The sequence below is a fragment of the Lissotriton helveticus genome, chromosome 3_1, assembly GCF_964261635.1.
Source record: "Lissotriton helveticus chromosome 3_1, aLisHel1.1, whole genome shotgun sequence".
Taxonomy (NCBI): domain Eukaryota; kingdom Metazoa; phylum Chordata; class Amphibia; order Caudata; family Salamandridae; genus Lissotriton; species Lissotriton helveticus.
The window spans coordinates 1,841,900,891-1,841,924,391 of record NC_136061.1 but is presented as its reverse complement, the minus strand read 5'-3'; the positions used below and the strand labels follow the sequence as shown (position 1 = coordinate 1,841,924,391).

The 23,501-nt window shown below is 44.1% G+C and overlaps 2 protein-coding genes across 9 annotated transcripts in view; one reads left to right on the top strand and one right to left on the bottom strand.

Moving 5' to 3' along the window:
• Positions 1-23,501, bottom strand: part of LOC144823886 (uncharacterized) — a 1,846,314-nt gene that overhangs the window by 1,692,821 nt on the left and 129,992 nt on the right. The gene's annotated exons all lie outside the window — the stretch shown is intronic.
• The window catches only part of LOC144823884 (mucin-5B-like), a 946,734-nt gene that overhangs the window by 889,126 nt on the left and 34,107 nt on the right, over positions 1-23,501 (top strand). Inside the window, exon 40 of the mRNA XM_078682773.1 lies at positions 7,151-7,190. Within this exon, the coding sequence (XP_078538899.1) occupies positions 7,151-7,190 (40 nt within the window). The remainder of the gene's footprint in view (positions 1-7,150; positions 7,191-23,501) is intronic.

The window sequence follows — 23,501 nt, the reverse complement described above, 5'->3', positions numbered from 1 at the left end:
GTAAATTGCGGATAGCATTGTTAAACATCTGTGCCTTAAACGAGTTAAAAAAAGACAGCTGGTGTGACAAGGGCTGTAAGTTCTACAGGCAGACATTGCCTGCGAGAAACGCATTTAGAGGGTAATCAAAAGGATCTCTTAAAACAATTGGGGTGTAGTATAGTGGGGGCTATGATCAAAGGGACCTGTACACGGGGGTTGCAATCTTAACCCACAGCAAAGCAGATCAGTTCCCCCAAGATCGGGTGAATGCATTAGGACGCTGGGTCATTGCTAGTTGTAGAACTCCAGATAGCCCCAGTTTTACATTATGTTCCCTGTATAGCAGTGTTTTGATTGTTCATAGAATTTATTTCATGCTTGTGGACAAATTTATCATCATCATTTCATATTGTTCATTCATTGAATGAACAATATGAAATGATGATGATAAATTTGTCCACAAGCATGAAATAAATTCTATGAACAATCAAAACATTGGATTGAAAGTCTTCTTTGTGTGGGAAGACAAATACTTGTGTGCCTGTGAAGGGATGGCACTAGAGATCTTCTAGGGCCACATTCGTGATATGTAGCTTGACGTCGCAGGACCCTCGACGCCACCTTACGGAGCACCATAAAAACGATTAACTGTTGAACTTTATGATAAAACAAACCGCTGTGCATTTATCCAATTCTGTCCCTGTATAGCAGTAACATTGATGATTCTTCTTTACTAGAGTGGTTATCTAATGAGCTGTCACACTGGCAGCTCCCTATCGTTATATGCGGTGATTTTATTACTAACCTTGCATCTGATTTGAGATCTGGGAAGAGATATATGAGAAGGAAGCCCAAAGTATTTCAGGCGACATGTAGTCTATGATGCACAGACTGTGTGATGTATGGGCTGAAATGAGACCTCTGGAACATGGGTTCACCTATTTCTTGCCCCCCCCACCAGAAACATGTACAATGTGTTTATTTTTTTGTATCAGCCTCAATTAGGCAGAAGTGAATAATTAAATGCTTCCCAAGATTCCTCTTGGATCATAGTCCATTAGTATTAGAGGTGGATGGTGGCAGTTCTCCGAAAAGAATTTTCTCTTGGACCTTTGAAAGAGCACTTCAGTTGGACAAAACGTATGTGGAACATCGTTTTATCCCCATGATCCAGTGTGGCATGGCCGCGTTTTCCTTTTGTTATTTGCTGGCCGAACGCCTTTCTTTTACGGTTTATTTACTTTTTTTCTACTATGGCAGCACCAACGTTTTACCTTTAAACATCTTAAGCTATAGAGCGAGTGCCGCGATTGCTTTTAAAGTAAGCAAATTGAAAAAAACTTGGAGTGTTGTACATGGGCACCAGTTATGTTACACAATGTTACATTCATTTTTTCAGGCATAGGAAGATAGAGGAATTTGCCAAGAATAACAGGATTTTAAGCCGGCGCAGAGACTCAAACATGGTTCCCCAGTTCCTAAATCAGCGGCTCAGGCTGTAACGGCACACGGATCACAGATTTCTTACAAAGGAATATGGGAACAGCCTCATTGGGCATAGCATGGACTACTCTAAAAGCAGGCATTAGGGGAGAAGCAATCCAATTTTCAATTAAAAAGAAGAAAAAGGAAAAGGAAGGTCTATTGCCGCCAGCGATCCACAATCTCTGGTGGTGGCACAGCGATCTGAGGCCACAATATGCTTGGTGGTGCTGATTCGTCACTGCCAAGGATATTATGAGTTTCCACCCTGCCCTCCTTTTCATGGCATTGAGGAACCTTAGGTGCCTCGGTTCATGGGGTTGCATGTAGTGGGGCACATAGTGTGCCCCCTGTCTTTCTGCTCCCTCTGTTCCAGCACAGCATGACCTTGGCAGCCATACAGTAATGCGCTCTGTCTGTCCCACAGTGCTGCCTTTCTAAGGCGCTCCTATGCCGCAGGACTGCCTGCCTGGATTGCAACTTGTAATCCGGCTGGTGGGCGATGGTGGAGTTTTACAATGGGGTAGCGGATGGTGGTATACCGCCCCACTCCCACATCACTAAATTCATAATCCTTTGCCTCTTTTATGAGTGGGCAAAAGAAAAGACATGGGAATGTGAAGCTAGCCATTAGGGGAGATGGGGCTGGGAGGTAAAGAGTGCATGCAAATGTAGAGTGGTTGCGAGGAGAGAAAGGGACAATGTGTAATCAGCTGTCGCTTCTCTGCTAAAGCAGAGAAGCATCAAGTGACTGAATGTAAATGGAAAATTATAATGATAATAAAACAATGTTAATAACGTTATGTTATTATCATTTTATGTTTCACTAGGGAACCCGGGCTAGGTCAGGGCAAAGGAGTGGGCTGTTTCACAGGGAAAGAGAAGAGAAGTGGTGTAATGTGCACTTAAGTATGCATGACTATTTGGCCGGCTGTCCTTGGCTGGTGAAACCGTCATGCGCCCTTAGCATGTTCACCACCCAGCTGTATTGCATAGCCGATGGAAAACATGACCAGGCTCCCACTCCCTGTCTGAGCGCCGAAGAAGGACACTCAGACCAGTCATGTTGCTGCTGTCTGGGAGACTGTGTGCTTCTGTGCTGCCAGGAGAAGAGAAGAAGATAGAGGTGAGGCGGTGGCCTTTCAGATTAGTGAACTTTTATTTATTTATTTTTTAAATTGAGCCCCTCCTCCGCCACCCTTCCAAAGCCACCACTGTTTGTAATTAGATGGTGAGTAGGTGCAAGTAGTGAAATTGAAACAGAAACGAAAAGTATGGACAAGGTTAAAAGAGCAGTGCTTGGGTAAAAGGGATAGGGACATGTAGAAAGAGAGAGAAATGCAGGGAGAAGTTGGTTGGCACTAAAAAGGGCTATAAAATGAGACAGATAGGAAAAAGTAATTGGGTGTGTGGTATGACAAAGATATTGGACCAAGTTGCAGGTCTAAAGGAGATTGGTCAAATTTCTGAAAGGGAAGGGAGTTTGAACACAAAAACGGAGGGGCAAGTACATAGAACAGGCCCAGAAGCATAAAGATGGGCCTAGGGGCATTTTTACAAGCCCCTAGTGCCACCGGAATGTCACCTTTTTTGATGCTCTAGTGGCGATGTGTGCTGACACATATTTACAATGCCACGCAAAGTGATTTTGTGTGGCTTTACCCTTCCTTGTAAATATGGCCCTCTTTCTCACATTGCTCTGCATCAGAGGGGCGTCTTGTGTGTTGATGTGGGTGTTCCCATGCAACACCCATGGCTTTTTGACACTGCCCCAGATTTACAAGGATTCCTAAATCTGAGGCACCAGCAAAAGCAAATGCCTTTCCATGGGAGGCGTTAAAGTTGTGCATCGAGGAGAAATACTCTTATTTATTCTCATTGTGTGCTCTTTCTATGTGTGTTTCATTCTGCAGCAAACATGGAAGGCACAACATGCCATTAATTATTTGTTTTTGTGCAACAAGGTGTCCCTTTCTGCACAAATACATTCATCCCTGCATCGCAGGCACCCTTGCACCACGCTGCAAGGGTGCCTGTGTTGGTGCAGGGCTGCTGTTTGTGCACTGGCACAGGGGGGGACACGGGGTGCACTGTATTCTTGTAAATATGGTGCATGCATGCATTTTTTAAATTACGCAGATCACACAGGAACATTTTTTGCGGCACTGCCTGCAACATTTCATTGTAAACATGGCCATAGGTGTTACCATCACGTAAGTGGTGCTAACAGATGTTTCTTTCACGTATGGAAGGATATACAGATGTTACCCCACTGCTAATGGAAGGATGAGTATAATAGAGATAATCATGAGACAAAATGACCCTCAAGACATCTTGAATAGAACTCCAAGGGGCATATTTATGAGGGCATTGTGTCACCGCTGCACCACTTTTCGCTAAAGTCCAGTGAGGCTGAGACCTGCTCCATATTTATAAGGCAGTGCTAAGCCACCTTGAGTGACCTGATGTCATTTTGTAAATATGTTCCTCCTCCGCTCAGTTTTCTGCAGCAAAGGGGCATGCAATGGGTGTTGCTGTGGGGATTACCATCAACACCCATTGCTTTTTGAACCTGCTCCTGATTTACATGGATCTGTAAATCTAAGAAATTGCCAAAAACTTACACATCTCCAGGGTAGGTGTAACTGGCACAATGAGGAGAAATACTTTTATTTCTCCTCATTTAATTCTCTTTTATGGGTGCTGAACTCTGCAGCACACATAGATGGAGCAAAATGCCATTGGTGATTGTTTTTGTGCAGGAAGGCCTATCTTTCGGCACAACAACAATCATCCCTGCAACTTAGGCACCCTTGAGCCATGATGCAAAGATGCTTGTGCTGGTCCTAGGCTGGCTTTTTTTGTGCCAGTACCGGGGTGAGTACAGGAATGCACTGTGCCTAAAATTGCCTTTTGACCTCTTACCTAGAGGAAAAAGGAGGACAAATGTTTGCATTGTAAGTCCTCACCTTAAATGTTCAATGTATTGCATGCCTGCCAATCACCTCATCTGAGCATGGTGTGCTCCATTGTCACTGAACCAGACCATGGTTGTATGGTCGCAGTGTGTAATCACTACTGTGCAGAGGCGCAACTGGAGCCAAACTTCGGGAAGGGGGGCTGATTCTTCCAGCAATATACAGAGAGGAGCTGCAGGGCCTCTTAGAAGGGGTGAAAACACAACAAAGCCTCGTTAGCAAGTAAATGGTATTTTAAAGACCTGTGAAGTACTCGGTTGAGGCTGTGTGTGTGCCCGGGAAGCTGTCTCAGCCGGGCTGACACACACCAGGTGGAGGAGAGGGGGGGGACGAAGCCCTATGAGCCCAATGGGTGTTGCGAGCCTGCTACTGTGTGTAAACTGAGCGACCAGCATGGGTAGGGCTATAGAACCTACAAAACGTTTTTTTTTTAGAATTCTGTGTTATGAAAGTATTCAGGAACATACAATCTTTGTGTTTGTCTTACAGTGACTATGTTCGTGCCTAATTAAGAATGACAGTCAGACAAATTGTTTCTATCCCTCATACAGTACATAAACGAACCCTAGGGAAGTAGGCAGGTAGAAGGGGTGAAGGTGTAGGACAGGTACTGAAGAATGTTGCGAACCTTGAACATGATAAATACATTAGGCAAGAAGGATCGTAATACCCTGTTCCTTTAGATTTTTAATCTTGTGGGAGTAAGGGATATATCAGAATAAACCCGTTGGGCGTCCCTACTACTTACAATTTTAACATAAAAAATCTCAAACAAGAGTGGACGGTGAGCCCACCTATCAAAAATCTCTTTGATGCCATTTAACAACCATTTGGAACAGACATATGTCACCTACTGAGGGTGAAGGGTTTACATCCTATTTACATTTTAAATGGAAGTCATTCACTGTATCTAAAAGTAGAGCTGGCAATAGCTTACTTCCTCTATAATCTTTAGTAAAAGTACCTTCTTATGTTAACATACTTTACTACAAACAACTTAAGACGTGGCTTTTTAGAAATTAGCTTCCTTGGCATAGTATGTTGAACCTGAAAGTGTCAAGACACCCACGGGAATAACTGCGCTATAGAAGTTGTAATAACATAACAAATAAATATAGCTGCCCGTGCTTGTACATGCACGCACACACATAGTCATGAAAGGGAAGCCATCTTGGAATGCTTTTCTTATACTTTACAAAAACAACATTTGCTGGAAAGAACTACTGGCATACCCTAGAGCTTGGCAGCCAAAGCAAGGCATATTATAATTTTAAATGTTTATCCCGTCTTGGGCTCTCTGACATATCCCGCCCATCTTCACTCACTCGCTTGACAGCAAATAAAGCTGTACATGCACATATTTTCCAATGTGGGCCTCCGATTTACGCTGGTGTTATGCACTGACTGTGACAGGTGTCCCAGGCAGAAGTCTGTACAGGTTCAGCCACCTGCCTAGTGTCCCACTACCCAGAAACCTCGTGTACAATGCACCAAGTATACACTGTTGCAAAATATTCGGTTGCCTGCAGTTTTGCTTTCTGGGTCCAAGCATGTGTCAACCTTGCAGCATGCATGTGCCTACTTTGACCCTTCTAGGCCCTGCAAGTGGGCTGCAAGAACATATCCATAGCACATATCCAATTTCCTCCTGCAATGACATTACCCCTGCCGCTGGGCCTTTCCCAGTGTCGTTCTCCGCCTTTTGCTCCTACCCGCTAATCTCTAGTCCTCACTCATGACACTTCGCATTAATTGAAAAGCTGATCAAGTATGCTGTGGCTGTTTCTTGGCACTGTTTGCTTTGCCATTCCCATAGCACACGTGGCACACATGCATCCGCCACATTACACCTAACAAGCGCAGACTGCTGCCAACCTGATTCTTCTCGCATCTCCATGTCATCCGGCCTAGACCATCCCTTGTAATCCTACTCATCCAAGCTCCAGTCCCCACTCCACGTCCCGCATGTATCCTATTCGTGACCAGGTTTGAAACTGCTCGTGTCGTGCAGTTTGCCATTTCTCATAGCACACTTCACACATATTTAGCTCACACACCAAATAGAGTTTACTACACACAACCAACTTACACTATACCTCTCCAAGCAGCCTCTTTCCAAAGTAGAACTGGCCCTGTTTTCTTATTTCCAGTTACCCCTCTTAAAAGTAGCAATGCCCTTTTTCAAGATTCCCTCTGAGAAGAAGTTCTGGACATGCCCTGGGAAGGAACTTCACATGCTTTGCAGCTTCTTGGGAGGTCGGGATCACTTGCCTGCAACCGTTTTGAAGTGTTATGACATTGGTTGTCACTGCAGAAGGCGTCAGTGAAGCATATACGTTTACTTCTGATGTAGGAGCAAAATGAAACGTTTTTATCTTTCACTGCTTCCTTCTGTACTGGCCAGCTGTACTCCATGACACGTGGCTGGTGCATGAAGACCTTGGTATGCACAGCGCATTGGCGATATATTGGAGAGGCTTTGTCTCTACCCAGGTGGAAGCTCGTAAGAATTTAGATCTCAGTAGTTCAATTTGTGAGTTCAATGAATCTGCCCCATTCCTCCTGTAAATGTGCATCAGCAAATGGAGAGTTGATTTGGAGATACTCAAAATGTGGGGGAGAGCTAATTCAAAGTGGTGCTGCAATTGTGCGCAAATTCTCCTGTTCCCAAGTTTTTTTATGCTAAAGATGTTTGTTTTCTTTTTCAGGGAACAATTGGAATCTCTGCGGACGGATGTTGCAACACATGTAATATGATTCAAATTTCATTTATTAGTTGTTTATATTACATTTGAAGTAATATAATAATGCTTTATTTTGTATTAATGAGTACCTTAGTGCACCCTCACTGCTGATAGTGTACTTTACAAATCTGCAAAATATAACATAGCAACATAACAAAGGACCACATAAACATTTAAATGGAGAAGAGCATTGAATGATTATTTAAACCAATTGTAAATGCTAAGATACTGTAAGGTTCAGTGGACTAAGCAGACAGGAAGGGGAGAAAAGAGGGGGCCCCTGGGGAGACAACTATCAAACGTTGGAGTTGCGAATTCTCCAATTGTAATATAATAGTACTTTATCTGGACTCGCAAAGTTCACAATTATCTCTATCTAACCAATGCTTTGTAATTCCAATACATTTAAAGCACAGACCTTTAACTCTAAACTATTTATCTAATTATGGTTTATTTTTCTGTTGCCTTGTCTACACTAATGTTTAGAATTCAATAAAACCAGCATCAAAGGCACAGAAGGTCCTGATATACCATACTCGCTGTGTGCAAACTGCACGCTGAGGGCCTGATTAAAAAAAAGTAAACTTGCACTTTTATGTAAGTTTACAACTTTTTGGTATTCACAAACAACATACAAAGTTTTAGGGCTCTTCACTCCCTATACTTATGTATGCGGCTTCTCCACACCCAGAGACTCCACAATCAGGGGTGGGGGGTTAGGGGGGGCAACTTGTATTGTATTGTATTTGGAATCTATAAAGCGCACTGTGACCAAAAATGATATCCTGGCGCTAACTTAACCACTGTGTGAAAGGAGTCGGCTGTGGAGAATTTGAAAGAGCTAAAACCTGTCTATTAGTGAGGAAAAGACCAGATTTTCAAAGACCTTCTGAATTTTAGTAGGTCCGAGTGAAGTCTTAATGGGGCTGGCAATTTATTCCAGATCTGAGCTGCTTTTGCGGTAAAATCACGGGTGCCGCTCGCCAGGCGCAGAACTCTTGGGAGCTGACAGTCACGGACCTTACCCTCATTCCTGGATCTTCCTTGGGAACTCTCACGCCTGATGACCTGGGCGGATCTCTGAGGCCATTTTCACGGGCGTGGGACTGCGAGGACCTGCAAGCCTAGCGGCTTGCCATCTGCCGCAGCTGGGGCCTCTTCCCGTCCCGCCTCCCTGCAGTACTTCACGGCTCGCGGCCCCCGCTTCGCGGGAGCCGCTCGCCAGCCGCAGAACTCTTGGGAGCTGACAGTCACGGACCTTTCCCTCATTTCTGGATCTTCCTTGGGAACACTCATGCCTGACGACCTGGGAAGATCTCGGAGGCCACTTGCACGGGCGCGGGACTGCGAGGACCAGCAAGCCTAGCGGCTTGCCATCTGCCGCAGCTGGGGCCTCTTCCCGCCCCCACCTCCCTCTACTTAGCCCCACCTACATCCACGGACCACGGGACATGCGCGGGCGGCACCGGGCAAAGCCCGGGGCCAAGGGCGGGCCCGTTTCAGCCCGTTGCAGACCGAGTAGGACCGGACCGGGCCACCCCTCTAATGCCTCACTTCTGCCAAGATACATAATTTAGGAGGGCTCCTCGACCATTTATCCGGGTGTGACTAAAGTTAATTCGTCCAGGAATGACCGCCCGGGAATTGAGAAACAAAACTATGGCCGCCAGGGGACACCTCACAGGCACCCTGGACAATTTCATCACAAGGGCTAATTCAGTGATTGACCAGGGAATTATGCTGATGGAGCGACGTGTATCGCAGGACCTTGCCTTGGCGAGACGCTCCTCAATGGGCAAATTTGCCAACGCTCATACACCAGAGCGTCAGCAACCACCAGGCTCGATGTTGGTTTCAGCTGTTGTCCACACCTCGCCTGCTATCCTCGTGGAGGAACATATTCCCTCACTTGGACCTCAGCAAATTGTGGAATCCCCACTGACTGTGGATACTTCAATCTGGGTCGACCCCCCTTTAGAACAATCAACTTCAAATGTTAAGGACAGTCAGAGGAGGGGCAATGTTACTAGTGAGATACTGATGGTACAAAGGGTTCCATGGGTGGGACGCAGGCCCAAAACTATTGTGGGCGACTGCATCTTGGTTAATTTTAGGAACCCCCGGACTGTTGAGCATATCTGCAACTGGAGGTACAACAGTAACGGGTCATCAATATGGCCTTATCCGCTATCCTTTTTCTACCCTCCAGCCAATTTCCAAGACAGGGCAGGAGGATGGAACCTAGTGCAAACCCATCATGGGATTAGATCAGAAGGGGCCACGCACAACCAGATGCCTACACAGAGTTACCCAGCACTGCAAAACATGTTTGCCTGCTTAGATGCGGTAGATTGACTGGACCGCAATGAGCGGGCAGAAGAAATCGGAACCCAAATCAACAACATCATGGGGGACGGTATGGTACTAAAGAGGTTAAAGAGTGGTTCCTCTAGCCCTCAGCTAGATATTCATGTAGCCATTATGGGATCTGATCATGTTTTAGACTCGGAGGATCTGGTTGGGCCGGATTCCCCAGTTGGGGTGCCCCCCATTCAATTAGACCATGATGGGGAGTCCGAGGTGGGGAGAGTGGCCATTCCGGACCCAAAGAGGATGATTATACTTTCATGGAACCTTGCAGGCATTGCTAACAAATTTGACTGTAGAGACTGGGGTTCCCTAGTAGATAACAACGACATCTGTCTCTTTCAGGAGAAATGGGCTAGGGGAGTTTACCCCGAGAGGGCTTTGCAACCTTCTATGTTCCTGCCAGGTGGGGAGGTCAAGTGAAGCTGTCAGGAGGCCTTGCATTTTGGGTTGCCACCCATTTGGGTTGCACAGCGGAAATCATGCTAACACACTTGGAAGATATTCAGTGCGTACTTCTCAAATGGCCAAACGCTTACAAATTAGCTGTCGTGAATGTGTATTCACGTCCAGCGAGTGTGGCAATGGAATCACCCACTATAGATGAATTATCCCATTTTCTAGGGTTATTACCAGGTGACTGCAAGCTTTTGGTGGTAGGGGATGTCAACTGCCAGTTCGAGCCACTACTGGGATTAAAGGAGGGTGCCCTCATGAGCGAGGACGACAACTGGGGGATCCCCCCTTGTCAATCGCCAAGTCCGAAATCATGGTCTCCCCATGCGATACAGATTATGTCCCTCACCCTGAACAATGCCTTGAGGGCTTGTAATGGGCGCACTCCGTCCGACAGTCCCTCAACGTGTACCTTTAATAGGAAGGGCCATGAATCACGCCTAGATTATATTCTAGTGGAAACAAGTATGTGGTCTAAGGTTCTGGATTTCAGTGTAAAGGAGAGAGCTGACAGTGACCATAATGCCCTATGTCTGGAAATGGTTTTTCCAGGGCCCGCCGAAAGCTCAATCTCCAATGTAAACGACCAGGACACAGGGGCATTACTATTATCCAATAATAGACAAAGGGTGAAATGGGGGAAACTAGTAGACTCCGCATCTATGATCTGGTCCTTCCACGATGAATCGAGTTGGACAATTTGATCAATCAACCCATAGCTGCAGATTTCAATGAGAAACTAGGGCATATTCACGCAGACCTAGTTGACAGGTTGGGTGATGTTTTTTACCCCGTGTCCACTCGAAGGAAGAAGAGGACGCCAACCTCAACCTGGTATAACTCCACATGCAAAAAGATCAAGGCTGAGTTGATCTTAACGGTCAAGTCTGGCACTAACAAAAATAAAATACATGAGTTCAGACGGCAGTATAAAGAGGTAATGGCCCACGCAAAGACTGAATGGGACTGGGATAGATGGCATAACCTAACAATGGCCCTGGAAACCAGGGACGCACGAAAATTCTGGTTGTTAGTAAACACAGGATCAGGGGAACCGAAAGCGGCTGTAGAGCCAAATATTGCTGCTTCAGTATGGGAATCCCATTTTAGTGCATTGTATTGTGATGGTCCCACCACGCCTATATGGCAGTTTCTCACACCTCCTCCGAACACTATGAGCCACTGGAGTTCACATTGGGGGAAGTGCTTAATGCAATAGGGAGACTTGCACGGGGGAAGGAACAAGGCCTTGATAAACTTCCTGGAGATTTATTCTGGCACCAACCAGAGATCTGGGGTCCCTACTTGCTTATTATTTTCAATTCAGTCTTGAGGGGAATGGAGATCCCCCGTACTTGGCTGGGCGCAGAGATAGTCCCGATTTTTAAAAAGGGCTCTCCTCTGCTCCCAGCCAATTACAGGCCGATCAGCCTCAAAGATGTACCACAAAAACTTTTTGCCCATCTTCTGTTGGACCAGCTCTTGGATTGGATGGAGGATAATGCGATCCTTAGTCCTCTCCAAGCAGGATTCAGGAGGAACACATCCACCATGGACCAGATCTTTCGCCTTGTTCTCCTTTTCTGGAAAACGGCAAAGATTGAGGGAGGAAGCCTCTACATGGTGTTTGTGGACCTCAGGTCCGCATTCGACTTGGTGCCGCGTGAGAAATTATGGGCGGTTCTTGGGAAACTGGGCGTTCCGCCCCAGCTCTTGCATGCAATAATTAGGCTCCACGAAGGGAATTTTGCCCAGGTCAGATGTGGAAGGGATGGGGCATTGTCGTCTAGGTTTCCAGTTGGCAGGGGGGTGAGACAGGGTTGTGTCTTAGCACCGACCCTGTTTTGCCTCTATGTCAACGGTGTAATATCATACCTCGACAATGTCCCTAACAACGACGCCCCAAGGTTGGCAGGCAGGAGGGTTCCGGCAATCATGTTTGCCGATGACACTCTCCTGCTTTCCAAATCCCCAATGGGGATTCAACGGATATTGGACGGGTTTGGGGACTTCTGCAGAGCCCACGGCCTTGAGATAAATGCAGAGAAAACCAAGTTTATGGTATTTAATCCCTCGGCAACCACCAGACCAAATCCGACCCTAGGGTCAGACAGGTTGGAAAGGGTTATGACGTTCCAGTACCTGGGGGTAACTCTGCACGAAAACTTATCTTGGGGACCACAGACAGCAAGATCCCGTCTAAAGCTATCGCAACTGCTGGGGGGCATCCTGAAGGTCTCCAATTCTTCAACCTTCAAGCCAGTAAGTCCAGCACTGGAGATGTACAAAACCCAAGCCAGAGCAGCTGCACTTTATGGCGGAGAACTATGGGGGTACAATGGTGGCACAGAACTCATTAAGGTACAGACAAACTTCCTTAGATGGCTGCTGTCGTTATCACAAGGTACCCCACTTTTACCATTAAGATTAGATCTGGGCTTCCCTTCTATAGTAGATGAGCTAGCCCTGAAACCATTGAGGTTCTGGCATAGGTTATGGTCTACTGCAGAACTGTTACACTATAGGCAAGACCTGAAAGATGTTTTGAGCTACAGCGCTCTGATAGAATACCTTGGTTGGCCTTTGTTAAACGAGAATTTCTGCAACTGGGCTTGGTTGTTTTGTGGGAGGACCCTGAACGAGGCTGTTTTGAGGTCTCCCGCAAATCCCTTACCAAGATTTTTAAGGACAAAAGTCTAAGCACGCTTATGTGTGCTCCAAAAACTGGCACCCTAACTGAACAATTCCTGGTTTCCAAAAGTTCTTTTAAATTTGAAGAATTCATGGATATTGTTTTCCCCATAACTGCAAGGAAACTTTTTATTCAATGGAGGTTTGGTACCTTGCCTCTTAAAGTCTTTACAAGCAAATGGTCTGCTACCGACGATATATCTTGCCCAGGATGCAGCGCTAGCTCGGAGGATGAAATTCACGTGCTGTTCTTTTGCCCCGCCTACAGCAGACCAGGGAAGCATTGGCTGGTACCACTGTGTAGGAATCTAGGTTTTAGAAACTGTTTACACTTGTTTAGAATCCTAAAGTCGAGCACCCTAAATTGTATTGTATTTGCACTCTCCAAGTACTTATTAGCTATGTGGATTACAAGGCAAAAATTACTGCAAGGCTAATTTTTAATTGGAAGACGAATTGTCAGTGCACAGTACTCCGACTATTTAGACTCCATACATATAATGTAATTAATTGATTTTATGGGGTTTCCTTGTAATATTGTAATGTTTACATGCTTAATGTTTTTATCTGCACTTTTATGGCTGGACGATTTTAATGTTTTTTTTACTGTATCTTTTATGGCCTTGATGGCCGAAATAAAGAACTTTTGGATTGGATTTGTAAAATCACGTCCTACTTGTCGGACTTTTCTAAATCTAAATTCTTGGACAAAGTTAAAAGTAGCTGAATGAAGGGGTCTGCTAGGAGCGTATTTTGTTACTTTGGCCTGTAAAGGTATTAAGGGCACATGCATCAAACCAAATTGCATTCACAAACGGTGCGAATCGCAGAATTCGACCGTTTGCGAATGCAATTTCCATTTTTGGGATGCATTATGCATTTTGATATTTTCGCAATTTAAGAAATCGCAAAATTGCGATTTCTTAAATTACGATTGCATTTAAGGAATCTCAAATTTAGATTAATTAAATGCAATGCATCAAACTTTTAAAATTTGCGAATTCACAAATAAGGGGTGCAAATTACCATGAAGTTGACCTTCATGGTAATTTGCGAAAACTTTGAAAAATGCACATAAGTGCATTTTTCAAAGTTCCATTTTACACACACACATGCCCTTGGGGCATGTGGGTATGAAAAATGTACTTAATGTTAAATTTCAGGGGTGCAACAGGGTGTCCTTTGGACCCCCCTGCACCCTTGAAATTGCATTCTCATTTTGCGATTCCTTAATTGCGAATCGCAAAATGAGAATGTCTTCCTATTCATTCCTATGGGCCTTTAGGCCCATAGGAATGAATGGGAAGGGATTCCTTAATTGCGATTCTTAAATTGAGAATCGCAATTAAGGAATTTTAAGAAATCGAAATTTATTTAGCGGTTTCTTGATGCATCGCAGTTTGCGATTCCTTAATTGCGATTCCTTATTCTTCGAAATTAAGGAATCGCAAACTGCAATGTTGATGCATGTGCCCACTAGTCCTTTATTGTGTAGTTATTTATGTACAATACATAGATAATTAAATATAATCCTCTCTTTGATAGGCAGCCAAAGAAGATTTCTTAGGGTATTTGTGGCTGAGGAATATCGGGGTCTATTTAGTGTTAACTTTGCTGTGATTACCTGGATGCGCTCAAGCTTCTTTAGTAGAAAGCCAGTGGCTCCTAGTAACAGGGCATTACCATAATCCAACCTGATTAATATAGCACCTCTAGAAATCAGTGATTTGGCTTGAAGGTCAAGCAGTGGGTATATCTTACTGAGGGCACGAGTCAATGCAAAACAGGTCCCATCGATACTGTTCACATGTTTTTCCATAGTGAGACCTTTGTCCATAACTACCCCTAAGTTTCGTACCACAGTTGAGTTGCTCGACGGAATGTCCGTGGGAAGTGGCCAGAAGTTAGGGGATAAAGATGGACAGCAGAGGAGCTTTGTTTTACTTCCATTAATCTTAGGTGAATTTGCATTCATCCGGTTAGATATATCCAGGATGCATGCCTGAAAGTTGCACTGGAAGTCATCCTGCTCCTCGTTCAGTGATAAAATCAGCTGGGTGTCGACCGCTTAATTAATCAAGTTCATCTGGTGGGACTTAATATGAGAGATTAAGGGTTTAATATAAATGTTGAAAAAATTTGGGCTGAGGGAAGAACCCTGGGGGACTTCATTTTAAGTTGTTCTAAATTTAGATAAAAATGGGGGAACAAATACAGCCTGACAGCGGCCAAGCGGATAGGATTTTAGCCAGTTTAACACCAGGCCGCCGACACTGACTGACATGAGTCTAGACAGAAGAGTGCAGTGGTTCACCGGGTCAAACATGGCTGACAAATCAAGGAGGACCAGTACAACTGATTGGTCGTTGTCCGTTAGCCTCCGTATTTCATGGGTTGCGCAAATCAGAGCAGTCTCAGTTGCATGACCGGATTGCCGAATTGCTCTTTCTCTAACCATACATTGTCCTCTAGATTTTGTGACAGGATTGTGCTCATGTAACACTTTAAAATCTTTATTGGAAAAGGTAGGAGGGAGATGGCTTTAAAATTAGCTAAGCCTGATAGATCAGACAGGGCTTTTTTCAGCAATGGCTTCACTATAGCTTTTTTCCAACAGTCAGGCACTGTCTCGGTTTTAAGGGAGTACTTACAAAGTTGTGGAAGAGGGTCTGACAGCACGCCTTCCCATTTTTGCCACTGTTTTGGTGGCAGGGGATCAAGAGGAGATCCAGAATTCATGGATATATACAAAGTTTTAAAAGCCTCTGCAGAAATATGGTCCAGGATGGTCAATGTCAGTGAAGTAAGATCCAGAGGGTGTGATGAGACAGATTGTGAGAGACAATTAGTGTTTAAAGTAGAATTATTTAGTGCCATAGGATAATCAATGCCATCTAAAATAGTCTTGATCTTATTTTCAAAATATTCCAACAGATCGTCACATTATTTCTGCGATGGTATAATGTCTTGCCTAAAACAAGAATGATTAGTAAAATCCTTCAGAATTTCAAAGGTCTTTTTTGCTTTGCCTCGGGCTGCAATAATCAGTTCACAGTAGTAATTAGCTCTCGCTTTTCTTAACTTATTTTTATAGTCATTTAATTCACGTTTTAAATGAATCTTGTCTTCCTTAGGTAATGGCACCTCCATCTCCTTTCCAATTGTCCAGTAGTACTACTAAAGTATTCCAAAATGCTGTTCACAAACCTAAAAATGTTAATCTCCACCCCAACCTCTTCATTCATTTCCAGGAGGAAAACTTCACTCATGTAGGTTTACTACTTTATAGTAAATGTGGGATGGGCCCAGGAGAGTCTCTTAGGAAAAAGGGCATACTTGCTACTAAACGGAAGGTGTTTAGTGGGGAGTACGGAGGGATATAGGGAGGATTAGGAAGGGGTTTAAGGAGGGACATGCACTCATCCAGAAAAGAGTAAGCCCACTGCTGTTCTCAAACTGCGCATCTAAAGTTACTACAGCCAATAATTGACACAAAACAGTAATAAATTACTCCAGTGCAGAGTTGATGTATGTTGAATCCCATACATGGCCAACCACTGGTAATGCAATACTTTTCCCATGCAAAATAATGGAGGTAGGGACTTAAAATGAAACCCTATATGAAATAATGTTTAATTGAATTAAATAGTGCCGCTCGCAGTCGGTTTCTGAATTCGTGACCTGCCGCTTTGAATTGGAGGTGACCTGTCTTTTGCTGGGTCATTGATTGAGTGTTGGAACTTTGCCTACCAGCAGGAGACCGGGACTGCGATGCCCACCAGGCAGTGCGTTCTTCACATCCCGCACACCTGCCGCCTCTTCCCGGGACTCCTCCCCTTCAGCCTGTTTCCTGTATTTTAGGCGGTCCCACTGCGCATTAGCGGGACGCGTGTGCGGGATGCAGCTCGGGACGAAGCCCGGACAAAGGGCGGACAGTCTGTGACAGTCCGTGACTGACCGTAACTGAGCTGGGCCAGGATCCCTGCTTGTTTTTGTTGAAGTTTAACATTGTTACCTGACAAGTAAGAAATACCCTTGCTAACCTATCTCTGAAGACTTTTGTTGATATATTTGATTGGTAAACGATTTTTCTGTTCGGGGGTGATACTTCTAGCTGTCTACTAACTAATTATTCTCAAGATGTTAAAACAAAGGTCGTCGTCTGTACCTAATACTTTAGATAATTACTTGGTGCAGGTGGTGAGCAAAATAAACAGCACAAGACGTATATCGCTGGGCTTGAGCTCACCACCTGGTACTTCTACGCAGGGTACTCTATTGGATTCTACTGTATTAGAAGTCCCGATACAGGTCCATAGTAGTGATGCATCAGCCACCGAGACAAGCCTTAATGCAAATCTTGACTTGAATATCTCCTCCGCCGTTAATTTAGACAATGACCTTGGTGACCAGTTAAATATAATAGAAGATGATACCCCTCCCCCTGTGTCTGTACCTGTGACTAGACCCATAAGAACATGTAGGAAGGCTCAGAGCAAGTTGGGTGGGTTACGTTCTAGTAGAAAAAGAACAGCATCCCCACCTAAAGCAATAGCCATAATAGGGGATAACGGGGAGCATGGTGAAAATGAGATACTTGGCGATGAATTGATTAGTAAGCTAGTGAGTATGATTGACTCGAAGATGAAATCCATAATCAAACCACTAGTAGCTAAAATTGATCTATTAACAGCTGAAGTAAATAGATTAGGGGGTTTGTTAAATAAGACAGTGGTGGAAGTGGGTAATATACCAACCTTAGTCACAAATAGGGATGCTTTGTCAACAAATATCCCTAATGGAGGGACAGGGGGTAATGGTGATGTAAGACCAGCTCCGCCTCGTACCCAGCTGACAGTTGATATAGGTGCCAGGGTAACAAACGACAAAGACTTACCATCAAATACTACAGGGATTGGTGTTGACCAAGGCCCTGTCCAACTTGTTGTAGAGGCCTCTCCCCTTGTCCTGGTTCTGGCTAATGTACCCTCCCTAAAACCAGGCCAAGTCGAATCCACTTCTTCTTTGATTAGCAAAGCATACCATTGGCTTTGTAATAATATGTTGATATCTCCGAGGGGAAAACAATTGTTAGCAGGGGAAATCACCATGGCAAGAAGGGTAGATTGGATAGGGAATAGCACGAAGAAACTAAAAGGAGACTGTGTAGTTCTGCATTTTCTAAGCCCAGAGGTACTCCCGGAGCTTCTAAGATATATATTTCCTCCGCAACGTAGGAGTGCCGAGATTGTTCCACTAACCTTGGATTTTTTCTACAGGAGAGGTAACACAGTGAACCCAAGTATTTTAAAGACAAAATGGAACTCAGTAACAAATAACTGGGGCAGGGTTGCACAACCTAGCGAGTGGGGAATTAGTGTTGAAAATAGATTTGCGGCATTGTCAGACCTGAATGAGTGTGATTGACTTGATAGGGCAGGCAGGGGTGTGGTTCAGGATATGGCTGAGTTAAATATGACCTGCACTTTAGAAGCTGAAGATTTTGGTTGTTCTAATGTAACTCATATGACCAAAGGAAGATTAATAGGTGACATACTCCCTTTGGTTAAAAACAAGAAGATCGAAGTCGTAAAGCCGCTGTCGCAATTCATCGCAAAGTCTGCGACTGATGTGTGTGTTGCTTCTCTAGTGGGTACTAACATTGAAAATGTCCCTGTGAGAGTATTTGTTGATGATGGTACTAGCAATGAAGGCATGTTGGCTGGTTCTGATCAGGATCTACCAGAAGTAAGCGTTGAGAATCCCTTAATAATGGTCTCGGATGCCATTGAGGAGAATGTGGGGAAATTTTTCTCATGGAACATTGCAGGCTTGAGCTCTAAGCTGGACTCTGGAGAGTGGCTTCAATTTGTTAATTCCTTCGATCTATGTATATTCCAGGAGACCTGGTTATGTGAACCATCTTTTGCTCAAGGATACTTGAATTACTTTGTGCCAGCTCTAAAAGGCCCAAGGGGCAGGCCAATGGGTGGGCTAACCATCTGGGTTAGGCAGTCTTTGAGACTAGATGTTAAAGTAAAAGAAAATAGCCATAGAGATATTCAACTAATAACATTGAACTCTGACATTTTGGGTACATTAGACATCTACAATGTATATGTGAGGAGATCTAAGGGAGATAGGTCAGAGGTATTGGCGGCCTTGGGCTCCCTACTTGATATAAATTCCCAAGAAAATCACATTGTCATTGCAGGTGACTTTAATCGAACATTTGAACCGTTAGCCATAGACGATGATTTCCTAGGGGATGAAGAGGATCAGCAATGAGGGGTACTTAAAGTAGAGCTGAAACCAGTTGTGCGCTGGACTGAGGATGTCATCAGTATGAATGCCTTATGTTTTGAGAAAGGCCTAAGGGCACTAAATGGTAGGACGCCTAGTGATAAAAATGGGTCCATGACATTTGACAATGGGCGGCACAGGAGTAGAATAGACTATGTATTGTGTAGTCTACAATTATGGCCGACGTTAGGCGACATGGAGGTTGTGTGGAGGAGTGAGAGTGACCACAATCCTCTGTGTATAAAGCACAAATGGTGGTCGTTACCTAATAGGACCATTTGCTCTACAACTCTTGTGCCACCACTAACTGTCCCTACTAACGATATGCGTAGGTTGAGATGGACAAATGCTGTAACTAATCAAGAGGCTATGGATAATATTAAAATCGAAGCTGACAAAACGATAGCAACTATGGAATATATTAATTCTTCCTGTTTTGCGCTGAATGGCCTGGCAGTTATCCACGACACTCTATTTACAGTAATTAAAAACCACTTTTTGAAGCCTGTAAAAGGCAAGGGTGAGAGAGTTCCCAAGAACGCAAAATGGTATAATGCCCACTGCAGGGTAGCACGAAAAGCCCTAGATACTGCTCTAAAGGGTAGGGACATTAGGGCTATACAAAACGCTAGAAAGGAATGTAAAGCCAGCACAGCAAACGCAAATAAAGCTTGGGATGAGCATCACTGGTCTGAATTAAAAAGGGCTAGTGACAAGAAAGATTCAAGACTGTTCTAGAACATTGTTAAATGGGGTTGAGAAGGGAAACCCGAACCCCCTAATAACAATGTCCCGGAAGATGCGTGGGTAAACATTTTTTAGAGTTCAGTATGCTATGACGAAACAGGTTACATCCATAGCAGATATAGACTATACCCACCTTAAAGATAAGTTTTTTAGTCAACAAGAAATCTTGCTGGCTTTGAGTTCGGCGAACAGCGGCCGTGCACCAGGCATGGATGGTGTACCCGCCGACGTCTTTATTAATGATAGAGATCGTTGGTATAAGTACATTTGCCTCCTAATTAATAATATCGCCAAGGGTGCAGAGTTACCATTATCTTGGAAGGGAGGAGTAATCATACCAGTGTTTAAGAAAGGCGACCGATCCCAGCCCAGCAATTATAGGCCGATTAGCCTTATTGACACCGTACAAAAGATAATATGGCGTGTGATTGTGAATAGGCTTCTTGACTGGGCTGAGGAAAATGATGCTTTGTCACCTTTCCAAGCGGGATTCCGTAGGTCCACAAGTACTGTGGATCAGGTTTTCCGCTTTAATTTACTGCAATGGAAGACCGTGGTGCTGGGTGGAGGCAGCCTATATGCGGCTTTTGTTGACTTGCGGGCTGCCTTCGATCTAGTGCCGCGGTCTGAAGTTGTGGTTTGTCCTTAAGAACCTTGGCGTTCCTGGTGATTTACTGACTGTGATAATGCGGCTTCACGAATCAACATTCGCCAGAATCCATTGGGGGGGCCAGGGCCAGCAGACAGCGGACTTCCCGGTAGAGCGGGGCGTTCGGCAAGGGTGCTCAATGGCCCCCACTCTTTTTACGCTGTTTATCAACGGCGTTGTATCCCGCATGTTATCGGCAGAGTTGGATGCCCCTTCATTAGCTGGTACAAAAACACCAATTTTAATGTTCGCGGATGATACGCTCATCATATCAAAAACTCCAAGTGGTCTGCAGCGAGCATTGGCTATTTTTGACCTATTTTGCGATGAGCAGGGTCTGGGGTCAATGTGACCAAGACAAAACTAATGATTTTTAATCCACATCCCAGTTTTAAATCCAAAATTATTATGAACGGTCTGCCTCTAGAAGTGGTGAACACCTTCACTTATCTGGGTATCCATATCTCAAACAAGAACGGTTGGAGTAATCATATAGATATAGCTACATTAAGACACAGGCAACTATCAGGTGTTATTATTTCCGAGCACAGAAAGTCCCTGACGAAACCTATAAAGCCTGCTTTGCAGGTATATGAGGCAAAGGCTCTAGGCTCTGCACTATATGGTGCTGAGCAATGGGGCTTCGAGAAGGTGGCTGCCTTACAAATCTCGGAAAATAAGTTCTTTCGGTCCATAACTGGCGTCCCGAAAAGTACTCCCTTGGTGCCCCTTAGGTATGATTTGGGTAGGAAAACGGTTACAGACTTGGTCAGACTTCGACCAATCCTGTACTGGAGAAGGCTCTGGACTACACCTGAGCTTTCCTATTATGCCAAGTGGTTTTTAGATATCATCAAGGTGGATATATTTCATAAAATAGATGGTTTAATTCCCTGAAAGCAATTTTGAATGACATGGGAATGAGTTCCCTTTGGTCAGATCCAGCAGGAACAACCTTCCCTACCAAAAGTACTTTGAAAGAAATGTATTGGGAAAAGGTAGCCTCCAGTGGTTGGAGCAGCATTAGCTCAGGATCTATGACTATGGGATTTCTAGAGGCTAAGTTGTACCCCTCTCTGGAAACGTATTGGGATAGTATAACTAGGCCTAGTGATCGAAAACTTTTATTCCAATTGAGAGCGGGTTCACTACCTCTTACATCCTTGACTGCTAAATGGGAAGGTGGCCTGAATGTTAGTTGCCCTGTCTGTGGTTCCTCTAATGAAACTAAGGGCCATTTTTTATTTTCTTGCACTGCTTATTTGGATCCAAGACGTGTATGGCTAAAACCGATGTGCAAGAATCCAGGGACTACTAGTAGTATAGTTGCCTTGCGTATTATATGTACCAGTAGCGAGATATGGATATTAATAGCAACTGCTAAATACCTTGGATGAGCATGGTCGATCAGACAGAGACTGCTAGCCACTTGACTATTCTCTGTCTGGGTAAACTGTATGGTTAAACAGACAGAGACTGCTAGTCATGTGACTATTCTCTGTCTGGGTAAATTGCCAGTATTATGTATCCATGTTGTATTTACAGAAACCTGTTAGAATTGGTGTTTTTAAAACTATTTTAGACCCTTTTTGGATAAATTATCGATATATGCCATTTTTTAAACTTAAATTTGTACATTGAGTCATAAAATTGTAAATAATATGCTTTATCTTTTTACTGAAATTGTTTGATAATTTAACTGTATTTTTAAACTGTTCCTGCTTTTATGAGTGAAATCTCGAATAAAGCATATTTTGACTTGAATTAAATAGTAAAAAATATTAATATAATATTTTAATGTTAAAAAGTTCTGAAGATAAAACACTTATTATTTAATTGTGAAAGAGAGTTTATCTCCTTCCATCTCAGAGAGTTCCTTGCTCTTCACTCTAGAAACATACATAAGGACCATGGCAGATTGGTTAATGATTGGGGAAAATGGTATGTAAAACTAGGGTAGACATCTTATCTGAATTGAGCATCCTTCTGCGAATTGAAGTGCCCTCACTAATGGATGCAAAACCTTCCTAGGGCCTGCACAGCAGCTTAGAGTGTGAGAGAAATGCAATAAAAGGCTAGACAATTCTTAACAGTTATACAATGCAGTTATGTTGCATGTTATGTGGGCTTTGCAGAGGGGAGACCAGGAATTAAGAGTCGGGCTTCACACAATATAGCTGAACTTTGTGACCAAGCCATTCTAAAGCTCTGCAGCAATTTATAGAACCATAGTTGTCATGAAATACACTATGTCACATGACTGGAATTTTGCAGCTTGCATAAGTTATGTATACTAACAATGGGGGTAATCCTGCATTCCGCACAACCTGGGTGCTATATAATATAGAAAAAAACAATTGTCCTGCCGAATTTGAAATGCAATACATTGAAGAAACATCCAAATGAAAATAAATGTAGGCCTTAACACAGCAAACATTTCAGAAATGCTGTATTGTGTTAGCAAAATGGCGAAATAATCATTTTATGCAAGGTGCTCCGTGTGTAAAAAAAAGTGCAAGACATGTTCAAGAAGTGCGTTACAACGTTACCCCAGAAATCAATGAAAATCTTCAAATTAAGAGCACAATATTTGAAACAAATGGCCAACTGGTACATCATGGTTCATAATTCAGTTTTTTTGAGGCTCGGTCCAGTATTTTCTGGTATTCCCAGGACCGGTTTCTGGCATTACAGCCGTCTTCAGCCGGGCTTGCTTGAATCCAGTGGCAAAGGGAGCAAGGGACTCACGTCTGAGCATACCCTGCCAACTTAGGGCAAACAAAGGAAAACCAAAGGGGATGATGGACGGAGCGTTGACAATACAAACACTCACCCCCAGTCAGCTGATCTGGGTTTAATCCATCACCGTTCTTTAGCTCACTCCGCCACCCCAGTTCAGACATGGCCATATGCAAATCAGTCTGACCCTGTGCCTCATGGGAACAGTCCAGCCAGAACTACCAAGCCATGTCTCCCCTGGACCGGAATCAAGCTTCCCAGGACCGGTTTCTGGCATTACAGCCGTCTTCAGCCGGGCTTACTTGAATCCAGTGGCAAAGTGAGCAAGGGACTCACGTCTGAGCATACCCTGCCAACTTAGGG